This window comes from Anneissia japonica, unplaced genomic scaffold (assembly GCF_011630105.1).
Source record: "Anneissia japonica isolate Jap-2015-1 unplaced genomic scaffold, ASM1163010v1 scaffold2999_len715162_cov194, whole genome shotgun sequence".
NCBI lineage: Eukaryota > Metazoa > Echinodermata > Crinoidea > Comatulida > Comatulidae > Anneissia > Anneissia japonica.
Genome location: NW_022754077.1, coordinates 93265 through 115848, shown reverse-complemented (window position 1 = coordinate 115848; position 22584 = coordinate 93265). Strand labels below are relative to the sequence as shown.

Below are 22584 nucleotides of genomic sequence, written 5' to 3'. Positions count from 1 at the left end.
GCCCGACGTTCGTCCGCCGATGCGATTACATGGAGAACGCAACTCCACGACGCGCGCACAACAGATCGTTTTTAATGACGATCCGTTCAGACCGCCACCACCGACAATCGGCAGACGGCGCCGTGTCGGCTAGCACTCAAAGTGAGCGGATTTGGATTCGTCGGCCAAATGTCGTACGACGAAGTGAGTGCCTGGCTTTAGTGTACATATATAGCACCTTCCCAAATCCAAGAAAGCACAAAAAGCTCTTTCGATATTTTTTACCCATTGCTATTGGATGCACCTATTGACAAGTATGTACAGCGTGCAGCCATTCTCCACCACCAGGGATGGAACATTACTTAACGCAACATTTGAATCCTATCAGGTAAGCCTACCCATTACACTTTTAGATGGATATAGACAAAGCTAAACGTAGGTAAGTGCCTTGGTCCAGAACACCAGCGAAAGGGGAGCATGGGTTTCATACACTCTACAGTCTACATCAAGGCTCTCCCAAACTGTAACCACTGCACTTCTTCCATCTTACCGAAGTGTCTAAATTACTATGTGTCTATGTCTACCACCACCTGGTAGGCCTATCTACATTTTTACCTGACCAGGTGTATAAATGACCGCATGGTCAGGTGTCCGGATGTGATTTTGACTAATGAGTGACAAACCAAGTGTATCGAAGGTCGCATGGTAATGCGACTAAACAACACACTACCACATGATCCCATAATGCCCCATTGTCACATTGTCTGAAGGACCGCATAGTCACCTGTTATAAATGGCCAATTGTCAACAGGTTAAAAACTAAGTAATAACCACTTTGTTAAAGGCCACATGGTCACAAGGTTTACCTGTGACCAATGACCGCATTGGTCTTGTCTATATAAATACATAACCAATTGTATTGAAAAATCAGTGTCTCAAAAGACACGTTGTGAACCGGTGTCTAAAAAATCAATAATCACCAGGTGTCTGAAAGGTCAAATGGTCACCAGGTGTCTAAATGTCCACAATATATCCACTTGCGGACCGACTGGCTAGGTGTTCACTACAGATGCGACTACATCATCACTGTAATTGGTATATGACATAGAATATAGACATATTACGTTTATGTTTACATATTTATATTTAATCTTCGTTGCTACAAATTTTCGGGATTATACGTAAACAAACTACCGTACGAGTGCACCACAAACCCAATTAAACACCAGCGACCAGACACATATCTCAGTTGTTATCAATTTATTACATGCTATTATACCAATTACTGAGGAGTTACTCACATTTGGCGCGGTAGGTCCTAAGTTCTTCTCCATGCAACTAATAATTTATGAAAATTAATGAGTGTTAGACAGTTCATTAGCAGACCCAGAATCCCGAACACGAGTGGGGTTGAAGAAGACATGCATCACATTTATTAAATCTTTGTTACTGATGTGTTTGGCAGTAAAGCTCTGGGGAGGGAGGGAGACGAAGGTGTTTAATCAGGTATTGTCATTACACTACATGCCAGTTACAATACAACCCGTGCAAACAACCGTTTTCTGGTATACGTGTGTGGCGCACGTGTCTAAATTCAGGCAGGGTCCCCCTTACGTGTGATACCTCGCATAGTCGGCACGATCGAGTAAGTCGAATCGACGTCATAAAGGCCATCTATGACACATTGTAAATGTTTAGATAATGCTATCAATATTTTGTGACTCATTGAACAATGACTCATAGTCGCAAATCAAGGAACCTACGCGCTTATAGTCACATAATGGGGATATGCTTAAGCCAAGCACAATGCGCCGCCGATGATCGTCGGCCGACTCGAACACAGCGCGACGAGGCTGGGACCAGGCAACGGAGGTACGTCGACTTAATGTCGATCTGCCGAGATTGCCACCGACAATCAGCAGAAGGCGTTGTTTAGTCAGAGAGATTAGTGTGCCCATTTAAGAAATATGGTGAAATGTTTTGTTGCAGTGCCTCGGCAAACTACAGAAGCTCGTCAACTCGATCCTGGGGATCGCAACGCCACCCGACGCGTGTGGCGATCCGTTCAGGCTGCTATCGACAATCAGCAGACGGCGTCGCGTCGCCAGCGCTCACAGGGAGGGGATTTGGATTCGTTGGTCGACGCGTGACCGTCGTATATGAGTGCCCGGCTTAATCTAGGCCTGCTACAGTATATGCTATTCATTCAAATAAATCTGCTAATGATAATTATATTAAGAATTATTATTATTGTTTCCCTAATCACTCTTTCATTAATTTCATTCACGAATGGTTACACATCAGTGATGGTGAGAGCAAAGCTCTGTCGGCGGCCTAATTGTTGGTCCACTGCAGTGTGTGCGCCGAACTGTGGCGATCTTTAAATGTTCGTTGATCCCCGGTTAAATTCCATCTTTTACGTTTACTTCGTTGCATCTTGAAAGATTAAGTCCGTCACTGCAGGTTGCTGATATCATGTGCATCATGTGCTGCATGAAAGTCAAATAATTTGCCTACAACACCTTCCTTGTGTTTCAACTGATAACGCACCGTCTTCCCGAAGAGACTTTAAGCCGTGGGTTCCCTGGGCAATACGGCCAATGTGTATTTTAAAGAACGTTGTACTCATCGTCAGAAAAGAGCGAATGATCGTTGCCGCCCGGTGTATGTGCATGCCTACTGCCCAATCCAGAGGAACCTCACTGGTAGTCTTCGGACTTCCGTGGGCCACCCTGCAATTCCAGTACATTAACAGTATAAAAACGTATTAGGTATGTTGGTTGGACGGAATTGGCATATTGTATATGCCTACTGTAATATGGGTGTTGATTTATCGGACCGTGAAGGAAGAAGAATGAAAATGCCGGGCGCTCACTGCGTCGTACGCGACGAATCCAACTCCGCTCCCTGACCAGACGCCATCTGCTTATTCTAAGTAGCAGTCGGATCGTTGCACGCGCGTCGTGGCGTTGCATTCTTCATAGAATCGCGTCAGTGGACGACCGTCGGGCGCAGTGAGTGCCCGACTTAAGGCTAGAGTGTGTCAGTGATCATCAAATTCAGCGGCGTGTGCCAGCATATAATAACAAATTGAGTAGTGACATATTTGTGGCCTAGCCAGGCATACCTCTGCTTTAATAGACGAATTTTTCCTCATACAAATATAATCTTTTTCATTCAATTCACCGGAAATAGGTTTAGTCTTTTGTCCAATCTAGTTATATGTGTGGTTTGTGTTGATTGCGTCTTGTATTCCGGTCCTCTATTTGGTTTGTAAATTTGACCTTTTTTTTGAAAGGGTCTGTGTTCTCGAACATTTTCGATCGTCATTCATGATCGTAATTGGAGCGTCTATCGCGAACTAAATTTGAAAATTACACAATAAATATGGTGTCTTTTGAAATGTTGATACATCCAATTTGCAATTCCACCATCAAACCCCACGCTGTGATAAATTGTTAATAGCCACGGATAGGTAAGTTTTGATCTACATGGGAAAAACTTATAGGTCCAATGCTTTAGCAGCTTAGGCCTACATAATAAACACATCTCTGAATACAAGGCAATAGGCCTACAAACTACAACTGTTTTAGTGGATGTTTATAGTTTCAACACGCATAAAAATTATTATTTATTTAAATCAAGGTTAACAAAAATGGGGTCCCTAATCGCGTCCTTCTTTATAACGTCTTATTTGTACCTCGTAGTTGTTGATTATAAGTTTCGCATCTAATTAAAACGTTCTATTATAAGCTTCTATTTTCTCGTGTTCCAGCATCTCAAACCAACATACATTTAATTGAAATAATATGCCACTGAAAATATTCTTTTATGCGCGTATTGTCGAGCAAATACGATGGAGACGGTGACTATAGTCTGCCCCGATTTCGAGCAATGTTCCCAGGTCTCAGAGTCGCCGAATTACCTGTGCTTGCTTGCTGCCTTCTACAGCAACTGTCATCACTTCAAATTGGGCGTAATATTCATTCAAACTTCTATTCGATTTGTTTACTGACTTTGAGGAGATATTTTACCGAGCCATTGACGGTCAAATCATGCGTGATCTATTAGGCATTAACATTTTTTGTGATACTTTGCTTGTATCTATTTTGGGATATTGCCGTGTTTTTTAACACCACGTCTTGTCTGAAGTCTAAAGCCGAGACTTGTAAACAAGTTTTGTTTTTTTTTAATCGAAGAGTTCGAATCATTTGTTGTTGGAACTGTGCTTGTGCGTCACTATACTCCCTCCAATCATTCAAGTCAAGAAATGTATTCCGATAGAAAACAAGATAAATAACTAATGCTCTATCGATTACCGCATCATTGCATTTCCCTGTATTCAATCATCGATCACGAACTATATTTGACCTTATTCCTCAATTTAAGGGCTATGATAAAACATAGTATGTTTAATAATTTATCACAATAATATTATTTGGTGGATATGGGGCCAGAAAAAGGAGTGTTCGCGTCGCGGCCCTGTTTCCACCGATCCTTTCACCATACTGGGAAATCACATTGTTTAACAGCGTATGAAATCGTGTCGGGACTCGATAAACCTTCAAAATTATTACTTTTTCTGGTAACCAGCTGAATTCAATGTCAATCGTAATAAATCATTACAATCATTAAAAAAAGGAATGATAATGATGATGATGATGGGGATGATGATTAATGAGGATGACGATGATGACGATGATGCATGCTGACGATACTGTTGACTCTCACTATATACCACAGTTTTGTACGTATTTATTGTAGGCCTAATTGTTTTTTTATGTGATGCCAAATAAATTTAATTTGATTTTATTTAGTTATAAAAAAAAACGATATACAGAAACATAAACGTAATGAACAAAACATACAGAAATAGAGGGAACTAAACTGTGAAGCACGAACACCCACATAGCAAGGACCAGACGTTCAAGCGTGGGAAAAACACTCAGATATTATATTTATTTTTATCACGTATTCTAAAAGTTCAGCCATCCACAAGTAAACATAAACAGAAAAAGACGATTTTAAGGACAACATGTTACTAAGTATTGTGAGAATACGTATAATTGGACAGGAAAACACACAAACAACTTTGTTTTTATTGTGATAAGAAGTAGTTCTCAAAAGGTGTCCGTAGGTGGTGTCCTTCGAACTCACAACTAGTGTGTGACCGTCTGACGTGAAACCAATTTTACACTTTCTGAACGAGCAGATTTGTATACACAATAAATAAAACAAAAATACATCGTCAGTAAGTAATCCTTTTTCAAAACAAACTGACAGTTTATCGTTTTTATTTGAGTGATTGTGCTGTGACGTAAGGCGATCATAAGGGCCAATGTGTTTGATTATTGTTTCCGAAAAGATATCGTAGGCCTGTAATATCATGGGCGGATCCATCGGGAGGCCTATAAGAGACAGCCCCCACCCCGATCCCACCGAAAAAATTAAAAAAAGGGGCGGGAGAAAAAAATTGGGAAGAGTCAAAGGGAGGAAAGGTGGAAAAAGGAAGTGTACCCATGAGTTCATTGGCGGATCCAGCAGTGGGCGATAGGATTTTTCAGCCATTATTACGGAATGTAGCCTGTACCTAGCTCTTATAACAGCTATCCATGCTCAGTGGCGTAAAGCCTATGCGCTCTCGTGCGGTGGCCGAAGAATCAGGGTGCATTGCTAGCTGCCCCGACGCAATCTGGAAGTCACCCCGATTCGTTTGCATTGTGAACGCAATCGGAAAAGTTGAACCAGGTTCAATCTTCCCGACAGCTGTCGGCGACTGTCACCGATAAGGTGAAGCTCGGTTTTCATACAATCACTACACGCTGTCGCTGACAGTTGGCGGTAATGCTGATTGGTCGGTCGAATCGGGGAGCCTTTTCGAATGCGTCGGGGACTGCTACGCAGTACAACGGATTGTACTGAAAACAATGAAGCGATTTTATTAAGAAACCAGGCATGAACGATTGTATGGAAAAGCTCGATTTCCATAAAATCGCTCACCCTATCGGTGACGTCGGTCGAATCGGGGAGCCTTCCCGATCGCGTCGGGGATGGCTACGCAGTACAACAATTGCACTGGAAACACTGTAGCTACAGCGATTTTAAAGAAACACTTTAGTGGCGGAAATTCCATAATTATGTAAGGGAGAAATAATATTTATTGATTAACTAAGACTCTGGGACCAGGGCCACTGGGGGATAGCCCCAGTGAGGCCCAAGAGCGAACCTTTCGAACTAATAATAATAATAATAATAATAATAATAATAATAATAATAATAATAATAATAATAATAATAATAATAATTATATATTATTTATATTGTGCCTCTCCAATAAAATTGTTCAGAGGCCCATCACAAAGAAGTAATTAAAAGCACCCTTTACACATAAAATACAGTAGTTAAAATACATAGTAAAAGCACATGCACTCATGCATTCCAGTGGTTTAGAAGACCATTATAATCGATATGGAATTCTGGGGAGGAAATCTAACAAAATGCTGAAGATATTTAAAAAAAAATTACATTTTCAATTGATAGGGCCAACTGAGACTAACTAAAATAAAGCATAAAATACATTTTTTGATCGACTCAACTCAACCGATATTTATAAATGGAAAATAATCTTCTGTAAATTAACCCACAGTATGGGAGTTTAAAAGTGCCACCCAGATGTCGACATCCTTCAGAAGCTGTCTCTTATACACATCTAGATGTGTATAAGAGACAGCCTTTCACCATACTGGGAAATCACATTGTTTAACAGCGTATGAAATCGTGTCGGGACTCGATATATTATATATATATATATATATTATTTATTTATTTATTTTTAATGTGAATAAAGATACCAAGATATATGTCCATGATCTTGCCATCTCATCATCTCTTCTGAAGGATGTAGACGTGATGAGATCCAGAATCTCGTCATCTAATCACCTCTTCTAAAGGATGTCAAAGTGACATGACATCTTTTCTACGGGATGTAGACATTACGAGATCTATGATCTTGTAATCTGAACATCTGGGTGGAACTTTTAAGCTTTCATATCACTGAGATCTGAAACACCATCTCATATTTTTCTCCTCTATCCTCTGGAATCTCCGACACTATTAATCTGTACAGCATTGGACTATTATAGAAATAATTCAGAACTCGAAATTCAGATTCGATTCTATGAAAATGTATTAATAAACTAGCTAGATAATAATTAATTGCGTTAGTAGATAAGAACGGATCAATAAATATCATTTACTCATGGTGGCGCTCTGATTTTATTAAGTGTTGTTTTGCCTTTTTATCTGAATGTTATTCTAACTATAAAAGGAAAGAGTCAAAACAACAATAAACCAAAACGGCAATATATAAACAACAATAGAACAAGAATAAAAATAGAACAAGCAACATGAAATGGCGCGTTTGTGGGACAGGTGCGTATTGCTAATCCTTGTTAATATATCTGTCTCTTATACACATCTAGATGTGTATAAGAGACAGTATATATATATATTTATGAAGAATTAAAGGTAAAGGTAGTCCCATACCTATTCATTCATAAACGTATGGGAATGAGCTGTTAAGAGCCCATCGTCCTAAGCCTCGGCATTTTGTTATGTGGTGTGGACGAAGGATTAACAATGTTAAATCACAGACCCTATACATAGGATCTGTGGTTAAATCAACTTAACTATACTGTCAGATTTTCGGTATTTCTATAAACAAAAACTCACAACTTACCTGCGCATTAAAACATTGATCCAAGAAACAGCATGACATTCTTTTTGATATGACTATTGCCGTTTCGATATTATCGGCGTTTTGGTTTATTGTCCTTTTATGTTTTGGCAGACTTCCGTTTCGACTAGCTTAGGAACATCAAAATACATACACCGTTTATAAGTACATTCACCGGTAACGACAGTGTATACCCAGTAAACCAATTGTTATTAAAGTCTTAATTAGTCCTACACTTTCTCTAATTATATTTTTCATGGCATGATTTCAATACCAAACCAGATATAAAGTCGCTTTAATTAATTAAAATAAATTAAACCAGGATATTATAGGTTGAATCCCCAATACCCATAAACACAGCAAAAAAAAAACCAAACCAGGATATTATAGGTTGAATCCCCAATACCCACAAACACAGCAAAAAAAAAAAAAAAAACCCAAAAACACAGCAAAAAAAAAAAAAAAAAACCCAAAAAAACAAACACAAAACCCCCTAAAACAAGAACAGAACACACACTATCATACCGGTGTGTCACCAACCTGCCCAATGGGAAACCCCCAGCCCATCACTCAACGTATTATTTACGTGATCTAAACTTAAAAAGCGACATGTTACAGCTTATTATGCAACTGACATTTTAGATCAATGCGTCGTCATGTTGAACTCTGAAACGCACTGGTAAGTTCAATTATATATATTAATGATCGTTAATCGGCGATACAATTATTGTGAGTGTGACGTCTTTTACACGAAAACGATTATGTTAACGCGAAACAATGCGTCATCACTGGATTATGTAACGTGCTGCTGCGTGCAAAATCGGAGTAATGTGCAGTAGTCCGCGACCAAATGTAGGATGGCATCGTACTTTGGATGGAAACGATAAAGTTGACACTAATGTTGAATCAATAAACGCAACCGAGTGTTACGTTGAATGAAAATTTGTTGATGTGTAACAATTGACGAATTTCTTTACGATACTGCCGCCACGCACAGAAAGCAATACCATCCTCATCATCGTCATCATCATCTCCATGATAATCAACATCAACATCATTCTCATATCATCAACATAACCAACACCATCATCATCAAAAAAGTTTTTTTTAATTATCCGCCTAAATTATATATATAGGCATATCACAACAAAACATACTGCAATACATACAATTATTACACATACATACTATTATTATTATTATTATTATTATTATTTTTATTATTATACCTACTATTATTGCACATAAAGAAATAAATAAAACGTAATGTATACGGTACTGTCATCATCATCACCATTATTATTGTTCACTTTTAATATAATACTTTTTATATATAGTTTTTTTTAAATTATTATAATGTATCTAAATTGTTTGATTGTTAATATATCACGCCAAAATATAATGTTGTAATTATTTGTATTGCAATGCATAGTTTACTATTGCGAATTACATCACTAACATAGAGAGTTATTACATCAACAAGACTTTAGCAGTTAAAGAATGTTGACACAATCAAGTAGCCCTAGACCTCTGCCTAGTATTCCGTCTCGATAGTCACTCACTTAGGCCTACTGTGTACACTGGATTCAGTGCGTGGACGATGTTTGCTAACTTACCGTGCATTGAAGTGCGCTAAACAAACACTTAGACAGATGCCAATTAAAAGCTTAGTTTTTATCAAAGCTTAGGGTATATTACACGATTAAATTTTATTTTGTGAAATGACTGTGAATGACATGTGTCAAAATTTAAGATTGGCAGATTTTACAGATGACGTCAGGCGCTGGCGGAAACGTGCACCACAAGGCGGTTCACAGCCTTAGAAGAAACGATAACCACGAACAGCTACGTCATCAGTTTAAGACTTGTTTTTTAGCCGATTCCCATTATTTCTGAACGAGAATCACCGATCGTAATCGCAAATAGAAATGCGTAAATATTTACCAACTTAGATTTAGTTAAAAAATGACCTTGAATTTTTTTCATCGATAAGGCCATGAAAAAAAACCCCCAAATGTTGGTTGTCCGGAAAAGAAAAGAGACGCCCTCTTGCATTTTTTAAAGAATATCGATAGGGCCTATCCTATCGGGAGAAAAATGATGTATGAAAGTACAATTTCACAGAATATTTCCACTAAGGAATAGAATGGAAAAGGAAGAGGAGCCCGGGCACGTTCAACTGTTCTTTTTATAAGACCTGAATATAATGCAACTAAATTTGCAGTACTGAAATAATTGTCAAAATATCTACCGTGAAGAGAAAACAGAAAATCGAAACTACGAACTAGAGCAGGAGGAGGCATTACATCCTGACCAGATCGTCTGGAGTGTCGGTCATTTTTGTAGAGTACGAAAAAGACACAAATAATAATGCAGGTTTTCTTAGTCTTATACCTGTAGCCAGTGGGCTCGTTGAGTTCAAACACTTCTTTGCTCTATGGTTCAAAACATCCATTTTATAATGTACCCCTTCAAATTAAAAATTAGGCCAGTTACAAATATTAATGAGCATAACAACTTAAGACAATGAAAGTGTATTTAGTTAGCTTTCTCCGCTTTAGAACCCCCCTTAGCAATCATGGATACTGCTAAGCAGAAAATCCTAGGCCAATGTAATTGCAGTACTAATTACATCGATGATTACGGTATAATAATAATATCAGACGTAATAATACAATGAATTTAATAATGTAATAGTGGTATTATTTTATAGCAGCTTTGGTCTCTAATTAGAATAATTAAAGATAAAAAAACATTTGTTTCAAGTGGTCTTTAATTGGAGGTGGTCTTTAATTGGTGGGGTCATTAATTGCAAGGGGAGGGGGACCCGTGGTTCTAATTGAAAATAGAACGATAGGTAAGGCGCAGAGGATTCCGTCATGAGGCTCCCTCATGACGGAAAATTAGTGGGTTATAAAAATAAAATCGACCATTGAGTTTCCAATTGAATAGGAATTTAGTTCTCAAATCGGAACCCACGTCACACCCCACTCCCCTAGCCCTGGTTGAGATCTAATCCAACTGAACGTATTATAGGCCTAACAAATGCATAATACCGTTTCATTACTTATGTTCGGCCCTTTGCCATGCAGACAATTTAAAATGTCCTTAGTAGGCCAAGAATTTTGTTTCGATCTGTCTCATAAGAACGTGATAACTACCGTAAATGCTATAGAATAATCGGCGCTTATAAAATTCTTGGAGGCTTCAGTGCGGCGCTTATTAAACAAATATTAGCGTTCCGCGTTCCATGCTTGTTCCAATGTTACCTATCTCACGTATTCCCGTAGTTCGGTAGGCCTAGACTCTACATCATCGTAAATAAACGTTGATAAAGATATGCGTGTGCTTCTATTTGAACACTGTATACATTGTAATTATTACCCTGTTTCTTCCATTGCGCACAGGCGCTTATTCGAGAGCGGCGCTTAGCAAAAAAAAAATCACGTTTGGTGCGGCGCTTATTCGAGGCTGAGACAACTATATACGTATATAGTTGTCTCAGTTCGAGAGCGGTGCTTAATCGAGAGAGCGGCCCTTATTCGACTATTTACGGGTATTCATATTTTATCATATTTTTAAACGCGCAATTCAATAGTTTATTAATACTGTATTGTGTATTTTAACTCAAACTCTTACCACTGCCTAATAGTAAATTAAAATTTGTTAGTTACTACCGTACAATTCCCTTACGCGTATTTTCATCGATATATCGAAGATACCTAACAATGCCAATATATAAACACATGGTTGTTTACATGCGTATCCATCTGGGGTTGCCACTCATCGGCTACCGGCATTCATTGCCTCAAAAGAACAGGGTAGAAATCATGGGCCTAGGGAATACAAACGATGTTTACATGCTGCAGTGTTTGCCTACAAGAACGTTTTTATTTGCATACGCTTTAAGGACACGAGATGTCACTGGAACAACAACTAACCACAACTATCAATAATAATAATAATACACTCGAAATAAACACGACGCACAATGGTTCGTATAAGGGGACGCATGCGTCCGTAGCCTACCAACGTCAAATACAGTGGCTGCATGCGTCCGTATCAACGTCATTCAACGATGGGCGAAGATTCTACTCGGAATAGGGATGATTCTAACGGTTTGGGCTATTTTGAAAACGTAGTGCAACACTAAAATGAAATTCAAATATAATATAATATACAGTATTTTGCTTTGCTCTTTAATTCGCGAAATGCGTAATTAAAAAAAAGCTTAATCTCGATTAAAAAAGCAATATCTTGAATGTTAAATACTGACGAAAGTATCAGTATTACGACATGGCCAAAAGACAGTTTTACAATACTGAACTTTTAATGTCAATCAAACACGGTTTTTAAACCACTTCTCTATAAAAAAAAAAAATTAGCAGTAGTCCAGAAAAATTGGAAGCTTTCCTATTGGTAATAAGAACAAAAAAAACCCAATCAAACACTCCCGTGTCCGCAGGCGCGCCAGCTCTTGGTCTGCCTCGATAAATCGATTTTTAAAACTACATAAAATGCCAAGACAACATGAATCGCATAAAAACGGACCTAAAATCGGGATGAAACAGTTAATAGAAGATAAATGGCTGGGTCTATTAGAGGATATCAAGAAAGTAATTACCAGTTAAGACAAAGGTGAGGGCTATCAAAGAAAAGGAATTCATACGGAGGGTGGTGGGTTGGTAAGACCATAAGGTCATGGATAAGATTGTTTATGGTAGGATCCGATCAAGAAAGTGTGTACCGTAATTAGGGTAAGATCAAAGCATTGAATAGGGTGTCAAGTATGTGTGCCAGTAAGTCATACATTGCCATAACGACGATGCTTGAGGTAACTGGCTAAGGTATGCCTATATGCCTGTCCGCTCCGGAATTTTTTTTTTGTTTCTCATGGCATTTAATTTTTTTTACATGTTCAAAGGGCCCGTTCGGTTGCTTTGGGCCATGGTCAAAAATATTATCAGCATTCCATTTGGCATTACAAGTAACGACAACTAGGCTTAGTTATGTCGATAAACTCTTGCCTGTAAAAATGTAACATTGTAAAATAAATGTTGAAATGTAACATTTTAAAGTAATTTTAAAGCCACATCGTAAATTGAAAGAAATAATGTCCATAGTCTAGTATTTCATTATAATTGACTGTATTCAATTTATATTACATTACCGAGCTTCTGCAAAATTATGTAGGCCTATGTGCGAACGTTCCTGAAGCAATTTCCGTCTAGATTATAATTAATACCATGAATATTCGGTAAAACATAACAAAAGAAAGTCCATTTAAGCTGGCGTTCTTGTAAACATCTTCTATTTAAATGAGTACTTACAACAACTCAATGGCCACATTGTATTTAAGAAAATCCACTTAATGTAGATACTCTTAATAAAATCCGAGAAACTTACACATACAAGAATTTGATGTGTTATCTTAAGACTAGTAGTAGAAAACAGAAGCAGGCTGGATAAACTCATCTTAAGCTTTGTCCAAACTATCATATCCTTTCTTTGACAAAAAACTGTTGTATGCCCATATATAGTCATGATGTGCCTATATTTAGGCATGTCACATGTTTTTTTTTAAATAAATTTTTATAGTCTGGACAGCTTTTTGTGTTGGAGAGCTTCTTTCTTGTAGCTGCATATATATTTCTATTGTTTAGTGTTCTATTATTGTATTATTAGTCTATAAAGTATAAGATATGAACAGAAACGTCTTATAAATGAATAACAATATACTCTCTGTGTTGAGATAATTCAATAGATTCTTTTCCTTTTCTTTCAAAAGATTAAAAAGGAATTTTCAAGCGCTAATATATCTCTTTCAGGAAGAACTGAATAAGGCACTCTTTTTACTGGCTGAAGAATAAAATCATGTGAAATTTGCTGGCCCACCATATTCCAAGTTATGTTAATTCAAAACTACCAATTTCATTCTGAATCAATCACCTCCTACCAGGTACCCATTTGAATTCCTGGGTAAAGAGAGGCAAATATAGATACAGTTTACCCACAAATTTGAGACCACCTTTGGGACATAAGCATTTGTGGTGGTCATGTGGTTTGGTTTCCAATTAGAGGGTTAGCATATTGTTAAAAGATTGAACATTTTTATTTGGTTCTATAAAAAAGCGGTCTCGAATTAGAGGGAACTCGGAATTAGAGGGGCCTCGGAATTAGAGGGGTCTCGAATTGGAGTGTGAACTGTAAAGTGTCAAAGGACTCAAGCAGAATCACAAGCAGCGGCCTCGAACCCACGACCTCTTGATTGAAAGCCTAATACCTTACCGCTATGCCACTCATTTTCTACAAAAATGTACTGTCTGGTAAAATCTGAAAACCCTTTCAAAATTGAATTAAACATATTGAATTGTCTTAAAAATTCTCATTTTCCATCAATGAGATACATTCATAATAAAAAAAACCAGTGTGTTGATGTACAGACTTTTGACTACAAAAACAAACTCTCTCAAACTAATTAGCAGACAATAAATAGGTCTTTAAATAGTTTCATCCGGTTAGCTTATTACAGCTGTAGAACTGTTTTATCGATAATGATCCATGCACAATGAATGTAAGCTTACTGCGAGCATTCGTTGATGACATCAACATGACTTCGTCAGGTTATGTGAGCTAGCATCCGTTGTTTTGGGCATTTTGTGAACTATGCCCTCTGGTGCCAGCTCTTTTACTGTTAGGATTGGTTTTGGGGAGTTCAGGTGCGGATTTAGGGGCCCGGGCCCCAGTCCTCTTTTTGGAAAGTAAAAAAAAAAGAAAAAAATTGATCGCCCCAAAACGCCTCTGAGGTTAATTTCAGGCATCTAGAAAACAAAAATTTCACAGGGGCTTGCCCCAGACCCCTTAGGGTGGTGTGATCTCAATTGGCCTCACTTTTGGCCCCCCCTTTTCGGACATTTCTGGATCCATCCCTCTGGAGTTCGTCATAAATGTGGGAAAACGTTTTTGTCCCATCGTCTCTGTTCATCATCTATTTTTGATTTTTTAAATCTTAATGTTGTTAACATTGACAAAACCTCGCAGTAAGTTTACATCCATTGTGCTTGATTTATTATCGATTGAAACAGTATTACAATAGAGTACCACAGTCGTGTTGTCACGACGCCAGGTGGCGCTCTCTTTTGTCAACAGACATTGGTTACCGTTCATTACGCCTGAATGACTTCATAGGCTTTCTGGAATAGGCATTTTGAAATCTAAGATTTTACCATCAAAATGTACTAAAAACACAAAAGCTCGCATTATATTAGTTATCGAACACACATTTAATCATCAGTTAAAATTTACTTTTTATGTTACTTCAAAATGGGCAAGTTAATTTCAAAAAATATTTTAATGATTTTTTTGATATTTAGCATGGGACAATACATCTTCAATAATTACATTAGAAATTGGGATCAATGGTTTGTCAGTGGAGAAAATGGCACCCGGTTGAACGCTTTTTGCAACGATAGCAACGGAGTAGTATCACACGGTATCGTGATGTAACACTGTAGTACTCTATAGAGAAGTCTGTGCAAAATATTGATATAGTATTATTCAAGTTTAATTAATGATGAAAATATTTCTAATTTTCAATTAAAATAGTTAAATATACAAAATAATTCAAGACTTAATTATATTGATAAACACTTTAGAGAATACATATTTTTATAGAATAAAATTTTAATTACTGATAAATCTAAAACTATTTGACAAACTAATATAAACAATGGTAAACTACAAAAGTAAAATATACAATAAAATATTTGACAAACTATAAACTATTTGGTTGTTTTTGAACTTTTTTTTTAAAGGAGAAATACCCCCATTGGTGATATAATAAAACACAATTACTGAATACCATGTCTTAAAAAATGCATAACATATTAATAAATAAGATAAAAATATATAGGTTCTATTGTGAAGTACATTCTGTTGTTAAAAAAAATGTATATTCTAATTTTTCAAAAATGAGGTAAGTAGATGTGTAAACTATGCTGGGCTGACTGAATATTTTGCAGTACTGTATATACATTAGATCAGTCCAAAAGTTTTAAAGATTGCTTTAAATAATTCTAATTGTACTATGAAACAAACTCTGTGATTGGCCCAGCACCTTCATAATAAATATTGCCTAAAATAATTTTAACATGTGCTATGAAACAACTTCTGTAATTGGTCCAGTGCCTTCATACTAAAGATTGCTTTAAATAATTTTAACATGTGCTATGAAACAACCTCTGAGATTGGCCCAGCAGCTTCATAATAAAATTGCTTAAAATAATTCTAATTGTGCTATGAAACAAACTCTGTGATTAGCCCAGCACCTTCATAGTAAGATTGCCTAAAATAATTTAAAAATGTGCTATGAAACAACTTCCGTGATTGGTCCAACACTTTTATACTAATGATTGCTTGAAATAATTCTTCCATGTACTATGACATAGCTTTTTGGATTGGACCAGCACCTTCATTGTAATATTGCTTGAAATCATACCAAGTGTGCTATGTAACAGCATCTGGGATTGGCCAAAGATTTTCATCACAACATTTTTTCAAATGGACATTTCTGAAGTTTCAATCAAATCTACCAACTGGCCAATCAGAACAATGCCAGGAAAACCCCCTTGTCCCATATACACATGTATTTATATACATTTATGTTGTCATTTTGTGCAACACTATATGATGGGTGGTGCTTAGCAAAAAGGTCCATTGTAGTACTGAATGGACTATGAAACATCCTCTTGGATTGGTCCAGCAATGTCGTTAAAATATCTCTTAAAATTGTACTACAGTTAAATTTGCTTAAGTCAGCTTTGCCTAACTCAAATAATTTATAAGTCGATGTTATTTTACATGCCAATTTTTCAAGTTTTCTTTTTATTAATGATCTGCAAGTCGAATTTTATCAACTCGAATAATTTCTAAGTCGATCTTACTTTACATGCCAAATTGTTTTGTTTTCCATTAATTAACGATCTGTAAGTCGAATTTTATTTAAGTCAAACAATTTTTCAATGTCTTTTTGGATTCGACTTTGGCAAGTCCAACTGTAAATGTCCTACTCTGTGATTGGTCCAGCATTTTTATTATAATATTGCATGAAATGTACTAAATGTGCTATAAAACAGCATCTTGGATTGGTCAAGCTTCTTCATTATATTTACATAAAATCATACTGATTCTAATATTAAACAGCCTCTAGGATTGGTTCAGAAACTCAAGAAAAACATTGCTTCAAATTACAGTACTGGATATTTTTTTTTTAGCTTTTGATAGTACAATGAAATCCATTCTAATCCAGTCAATTTGATTGCTATGCAGAAGGGGGTAAGGCCCACTTTACCAATCAATGCACAAGTTGCCTTGTACGACATTTTGTGCATATACAAACGAATACAATTAAACTGCAATCAATTTCTTTTTTAAGATAAGGACTCCAATGACATCGGATTTAATTCACAATACAAAAGGCTTTATGGGTGTACAAGAATACAGTTAGAGACACTCACAATTTCTCCCTGTAAAATGAGTACACTTGCAGAGGGAAGTGAACATATCATTCTGTCTTCTTCATTTCCTCAGCTTTCTGTAATTCAAATGAAGGTGATCTTATTAGGATATGCATTTACACAGAAAAACATAGGCATATGCACACTGCTGTTTTGTAATACAACATATTAATGCAACACGATAAATGGATCGTTCTGCTACAGTAAGCCCCACCCCTTGGATATTGTTGCTAGGGTCCAAGAAAACAACAGCATAAACATATGTAAGCTTGTGTCTTTTCGGGACAACCGCATACTTCTGTTCTGATTGGTCAGTTAAGATTCAATCAAAAAAGAATCAAGCAAAATAACTTGTATGACACCACATTCCATGTTCGGTGATGCTTAAGGACAATGGTTTAATTTCAGTGTACACAAAATGGTTAATCTCAAGTAAAATACTGTATCGTTATTTGAGTTAATGTGACAGAAACTATTTAATAGAGAAAAGATATGATTTTAAATTTTATTGACACTCTGTTAAGGTCTATTACAGATGGGTGGAGATAAACACAGATAAAGTACCATGCCCAAAAAGACAAGTGGAAAGCTAGCGTGGAATTTAAACCCTTGACCTTACAGTTGTGCCAACTGCTTCTATAATCAAATTCCCCGCTGCTTCAGTTGGGGAATTGCTTAGGGCATGTTTTGTCAGTTAACTCGCAGTTACAATTTGAAACCATATCATTCATAATTTTATACTCATCATACTGTAAGTTAACACATATGTGATGCTACCTTTTGTAACAGGGCCTGCTTAGATTGGTACTCCTCCTTGGCTAACTCGATCTCCAGCCATTCTGGTAGGTCAGGTATAAGTATAGCAATTGCTACTTTTGCTCCAAGAAATATATGCTGCAAATGGAAATAAATATAAATACCAACAGCTAACAAAATTAAGATGCCAGGCAAAGGGTGCAGTTGTTGTCGTGTATACTGTAGCTACTGCAAGGAACTTGTAATGTTGACACATCAATCAAGTCGTACCGGACATGCGTCTGTCACTGCATATCATGACATAGATTCTTTTATTAAAGGATGCAATGCTCGGTTCCAGCAATTTTGGCCAGTGTAAAAGGTGCTTTGAAAAAGGGGGAGAACAAAATTTTGCACTTACTTCGACACCAACAAAGATAAGAACTTGCTTAATTAGTGAGATTTCTGGGAGCCATGATTGGATCTCCGGTGACATGCCAATCAGAGCACAGTTAGTGATGACCGCAAGTACACTCATTGTCTCAAATACTAGCTACAAAAGGAAACATAAGAAACAGGTATTACTCGTAAAATGATAAACAGAATATGTGTGATAATTTTTTCAGTGTGGGACTTGTTGCTTTTTTGAGGTAATTTTGCTGCCTTGCACGATAACAATGCCAATGCTTAACTTTGTGGTGGAGCTGTAGTTTGGGGTTAAGACAAATGCCTTGGTTCAAATATTATCCTGTTAAATACAACCACCGCTATTTGTTTGGGTTTGGATTTATCCGATGTGAACACTAAGGATAACCCAAAGACCCATTTAGAAAGCAGCAGATTGAATTGATCCGTGTACCAACGGATCTCCTTGGTGGACAACACACTCCAAAGCTGACCGCATTTTCAAACTTTCTTTGTTTTTCTAATTTTGTTTAAAGCACGTAGAAACTACCGTATATGCAATAAGGCTCTACATAGGTCACAGGTCAGAGGTTAATATTTTCCACTTATAACTTACCAGCCATGTACCAATGTCTGCGGCAGGCCTTGAGAAAGGTCGCTGCAGGACACGGCAAAATTTAAAACCATCTGAACGGATTTCAATCAGATTATTGGCCAAAGCGAAGCAGGCTGCGAGAGGGTAGACTGCAGAGAACAGGGATATATAACCAAATTGTAGAAACAGTTCAAGGTAATCATCAAATGTACCCTAATAAAATAAAAATAAAACATCGCTCAATTACTGCTGAACTGAAAATGACAAATAAATAAACACACTGCTATTGTCATATTGGACAAATAAAATTCAATCTAAATCTGAATAAGAACAATACCATGAAACTCATCTGGATTAAATGGTGTTAATTTAGCAAAATAAAATAGAAGTTTGTATGTTATATTATATAAGTATGATATATTTTATATATTGTTTCATTTCTGGAAGATGAATGAATAAAGTTTGTAATATATTGTCAATGATGGCTTGTATAATTTTCTTCGGTGTTTGATACTGTAGTGTTTTATATCTTTTCAACTTATTTTATAATATTATAATTTGTAATAAATGTGGTAAGTTAATGAGATCCTCTTATTATACAACTATAAATAAACGAACCTCATATTCGTCCATTTTACTCTCTCTTAATGCTGGATGGTCTGCACCCTCAGACTTATCATGAGAATCTGGTAAAGTGCCCTTCCTGATGAAACGTAGGACCAGGTACGGGATGACAGTCTCAATCATTTGATCAATAACTTGTGACACAATTAGCAAACTTGACACATACTATAAGACATATAAATAATCTGAAACTTTACAAAACAAGGAATTTGTCTTCTTAAAATATTGTAAGCTAAAACTGAAAAATATTAAAATAATTATTAAAAACTTTACTTGTATTAATTAGGCCTTTATTTATAGAACTCACCTGCCTCAGCATCTTCATATCCCTGAGGTAAAATGCCACATAGAACAAAGACATGAAACAATTGAAGAATTCAAACTGAAAATAATAAGGAATTGTTAAAGATGCATTGTCCCAGGCAAACAACCAAAGAAATTACAAAATAATTTTTGAAATTAATTTGCTCATTTTGAAGGAACATAAAAATCATCAATTTAAAATATATTTACCCATAATATACCCATTTTTTAAATTCAATATTTTCCATGCTCAAGTTTAATAAATTGTATGTTACTGCAAAATGAGCATGTTAATTTAAAAAATAATGGTTATAGTATATTATACTGGATGATTAGAACAAAACATGGTTAACAGTAACCTATAATAATGACTCTTAAAGTATATAAATGCGAGGAAGATAAATCTCAGAAACAAAAATGCAGACATTTATTAGATTGATAGTGGGAACCACAGGAATGTTGAATGCATCACCACAACCTTCAAATCTAACCATGGAGTAAAGAAACATCCTTGGTGGCAAAGCTTTCTAAATACACAGATATAAATGTAATTAACTGAGAAAGTAGTGAATAAGTGGACAAAGAATTAATTTATCATTAGCCAATAGAGTTTAGCACACAGCTGGGGTAATGTTAGCTCAAACTATGCCAAGCAGCCACAAAACCTATTGTCAAATATATTTTGTCAGTATTTTTTAATAAATTCTGGAATTAATTTCTATTAAAACTAAAATGTTGATATTATTTCAAATATACAGCAAAATAATTATTAGAATTAGTAATGGTTTAAAAGGTTAATGTTAATCCACAAAAAGCTAAACCATATACAAAAAAACTCCAGCTGGAAAAATAAGATTATGCGGTGATGATGCAGCCAACATAAAAGTATGGCAATAAGCCAATCCTCATTATGAAATGTGCATGCATATATAAAGTTTAACCGACAAAAACAGATATACACACAACACAGGTTTGTTGATTGACCTTGGATAAGGGCAAATTTGTAGTTGGCTTTGTAGACTACGAATTGGCTTATTGGTGGATAGGATATTTGACAAGTGAAAAGGCATTATGGGAATGTGTTTAGTTGGTTAACGAATTGCATTATAGGATTATTCAACTTGAAAAAGAAAACTTAAATACAGTGTTTTCTCAATAAAAACATTTATTCCAGCAACTTTTTTAATGGTGGATAGCACCAAAGAAGAGGTTTAAGGTTTTCTCTCTTCTTTGAGGGGGATATCTTAATCTTATCAATTTATAATATCTGTATTTTGAAAAAGAAAAATTGTCATTTTTTAATTCCTGTCGGAAGAGTTTCATTCCGGCAAAATAATGCCAGCAAATCCGGCTTCGGGAGAACACTGTAAAAGTGTAATTAGAATGGTGCTATACAAATTGATATCATTATAATTATAATTATCATTATTGTTAATGTTATTCTAAATGTTATAATAATATTGGCCTTTTTTTAGTACATGCAAAAACCATTAATATGACAGCATACCACAACAAGCTTCAAAATAAGATTGTTTGCATACGAAGACTCTAAGCGATGGTTTTCTACGAAGAAAAAAAAAACAACACTACAATTGTACAAAGGACAAAATTATATAAAATCTTTAAATGAATTGAACACATAAATTATGTAATTTATATTTTTACAGATTACTCTCTGTGTTGGGCTAACAGACCTGAAAACACAATCCAGCTCTTGGGGTTGGCCTCCTGATCCAAAAAGAGATCTTCCAATGAACCCCATCAGGATGTCTGGGTATTCCCTTAGTCTATGAATCTCATAGCTAACCACCTCCCTTCAAGAATCGTGGTTATTAGCTTGGGTAATCTTGTAATAAATCATTAATGGAGGCATTTCTAAATAGCATGAAGATGGTGATAATAATCATGATGATAATGATTTACACGAGACTGAATTGATTTGTGAGGACAATCACATTTTGCTAGCATGTGACACACATTACACTATAGTTTGCAAGATTTTGTTACTGTCTGATTTACAGTATGCTCCGACACTATATAAAAATATTTACCCCAATCATTCAAGAATCTTGCCAACTTGCGGTAAATTTTGTTGCAAACGACAATCAAGATGGAGTAGACAATACTAGGAACTTGGAACATGATTTGACCCTCTGTCGTTTCCAGGTCATAAAGTTTGGACACTTTAGCCTCGAAATGAAAGGACATTAGCATCATCCAAAACGCAAATACAAGACAGAGGAAAATAATGGGAACCGATACGCCGTACTTCTTCAACATGCGTTTCCATTTTGGATAGTACGGCTCCTCCCGTTTCGTTACCGGATTAATATGGACTTCACCCGTGTATGAGGGTCGTGCCTCTTCAAACTTTACCATTCCATACGTGCCCCATCGGAAAGCGGTCGCTGCACACCTACGTTTCCACATCTCCAGGAAACAAGTGGTCCAGATTAAGTTGAATACTGCGAAAAGTGCGTAACTATGGCTTGCACGCCTTTTACCACCGAAGAAGTAATAGACTATACCGAATACCGCTGGAAATATAAGCATTCTGGTGTAGAATCCCAGAAACCTGAAATATATTGCAACCGTTTCCCCGAAGTATCTTCGAATTTTGTCTAGGGGAAAAAAATGAAACAAAATAAAAAATGTTAGGAGACTATAACACTATTTTGAGCACATTTTAATAC

At 36.3% G+C, this 22584-nt stretch overlaps 1 protein-coding gene and 1 long non-coding RNA gene across 2 annotated transcripts in view; one reads left to right on the top strand and one right to left on the bottom strand.

Moving 5' to 3' along the window:
- Positions 1 to 15377: 15377 nt before the first annotated feature.
- Positions 15378 to 22512, bottom strand: LOC117123048 (anoctamin-10-like; the record flags this gene model as incomplete). Its single annotated transcript, XM_033268869.1, is given in 8 exon segments — positions 15378 to 17306; positions 18007 to 18123; positions 18386 to 18517; positions 18986 to 19177; positions 19583 to 19753; positions 19896 to 19970; positions 21399 to 21454; positions 21943 to 22512. Coding segments are annotated over 8 exon segments (1343 nt in total), but the record flags the coding sequence as incomplete, so codon positions are not given.
- LOC117123052 overlaps positions 18885 to 22584 on the top strand; it is an 18928-nt gene continuing 15228 nt past the window's right edge. The window contains exon 1 of the long non-coding RNA XR_004447796.1: positions 18885 to 18897. This is a non-coding gene — a long non-coding RNA (uncharacterized LOC117123052). The remainder of the gene's footprint in view (positions 18898 to 22584) is intronic.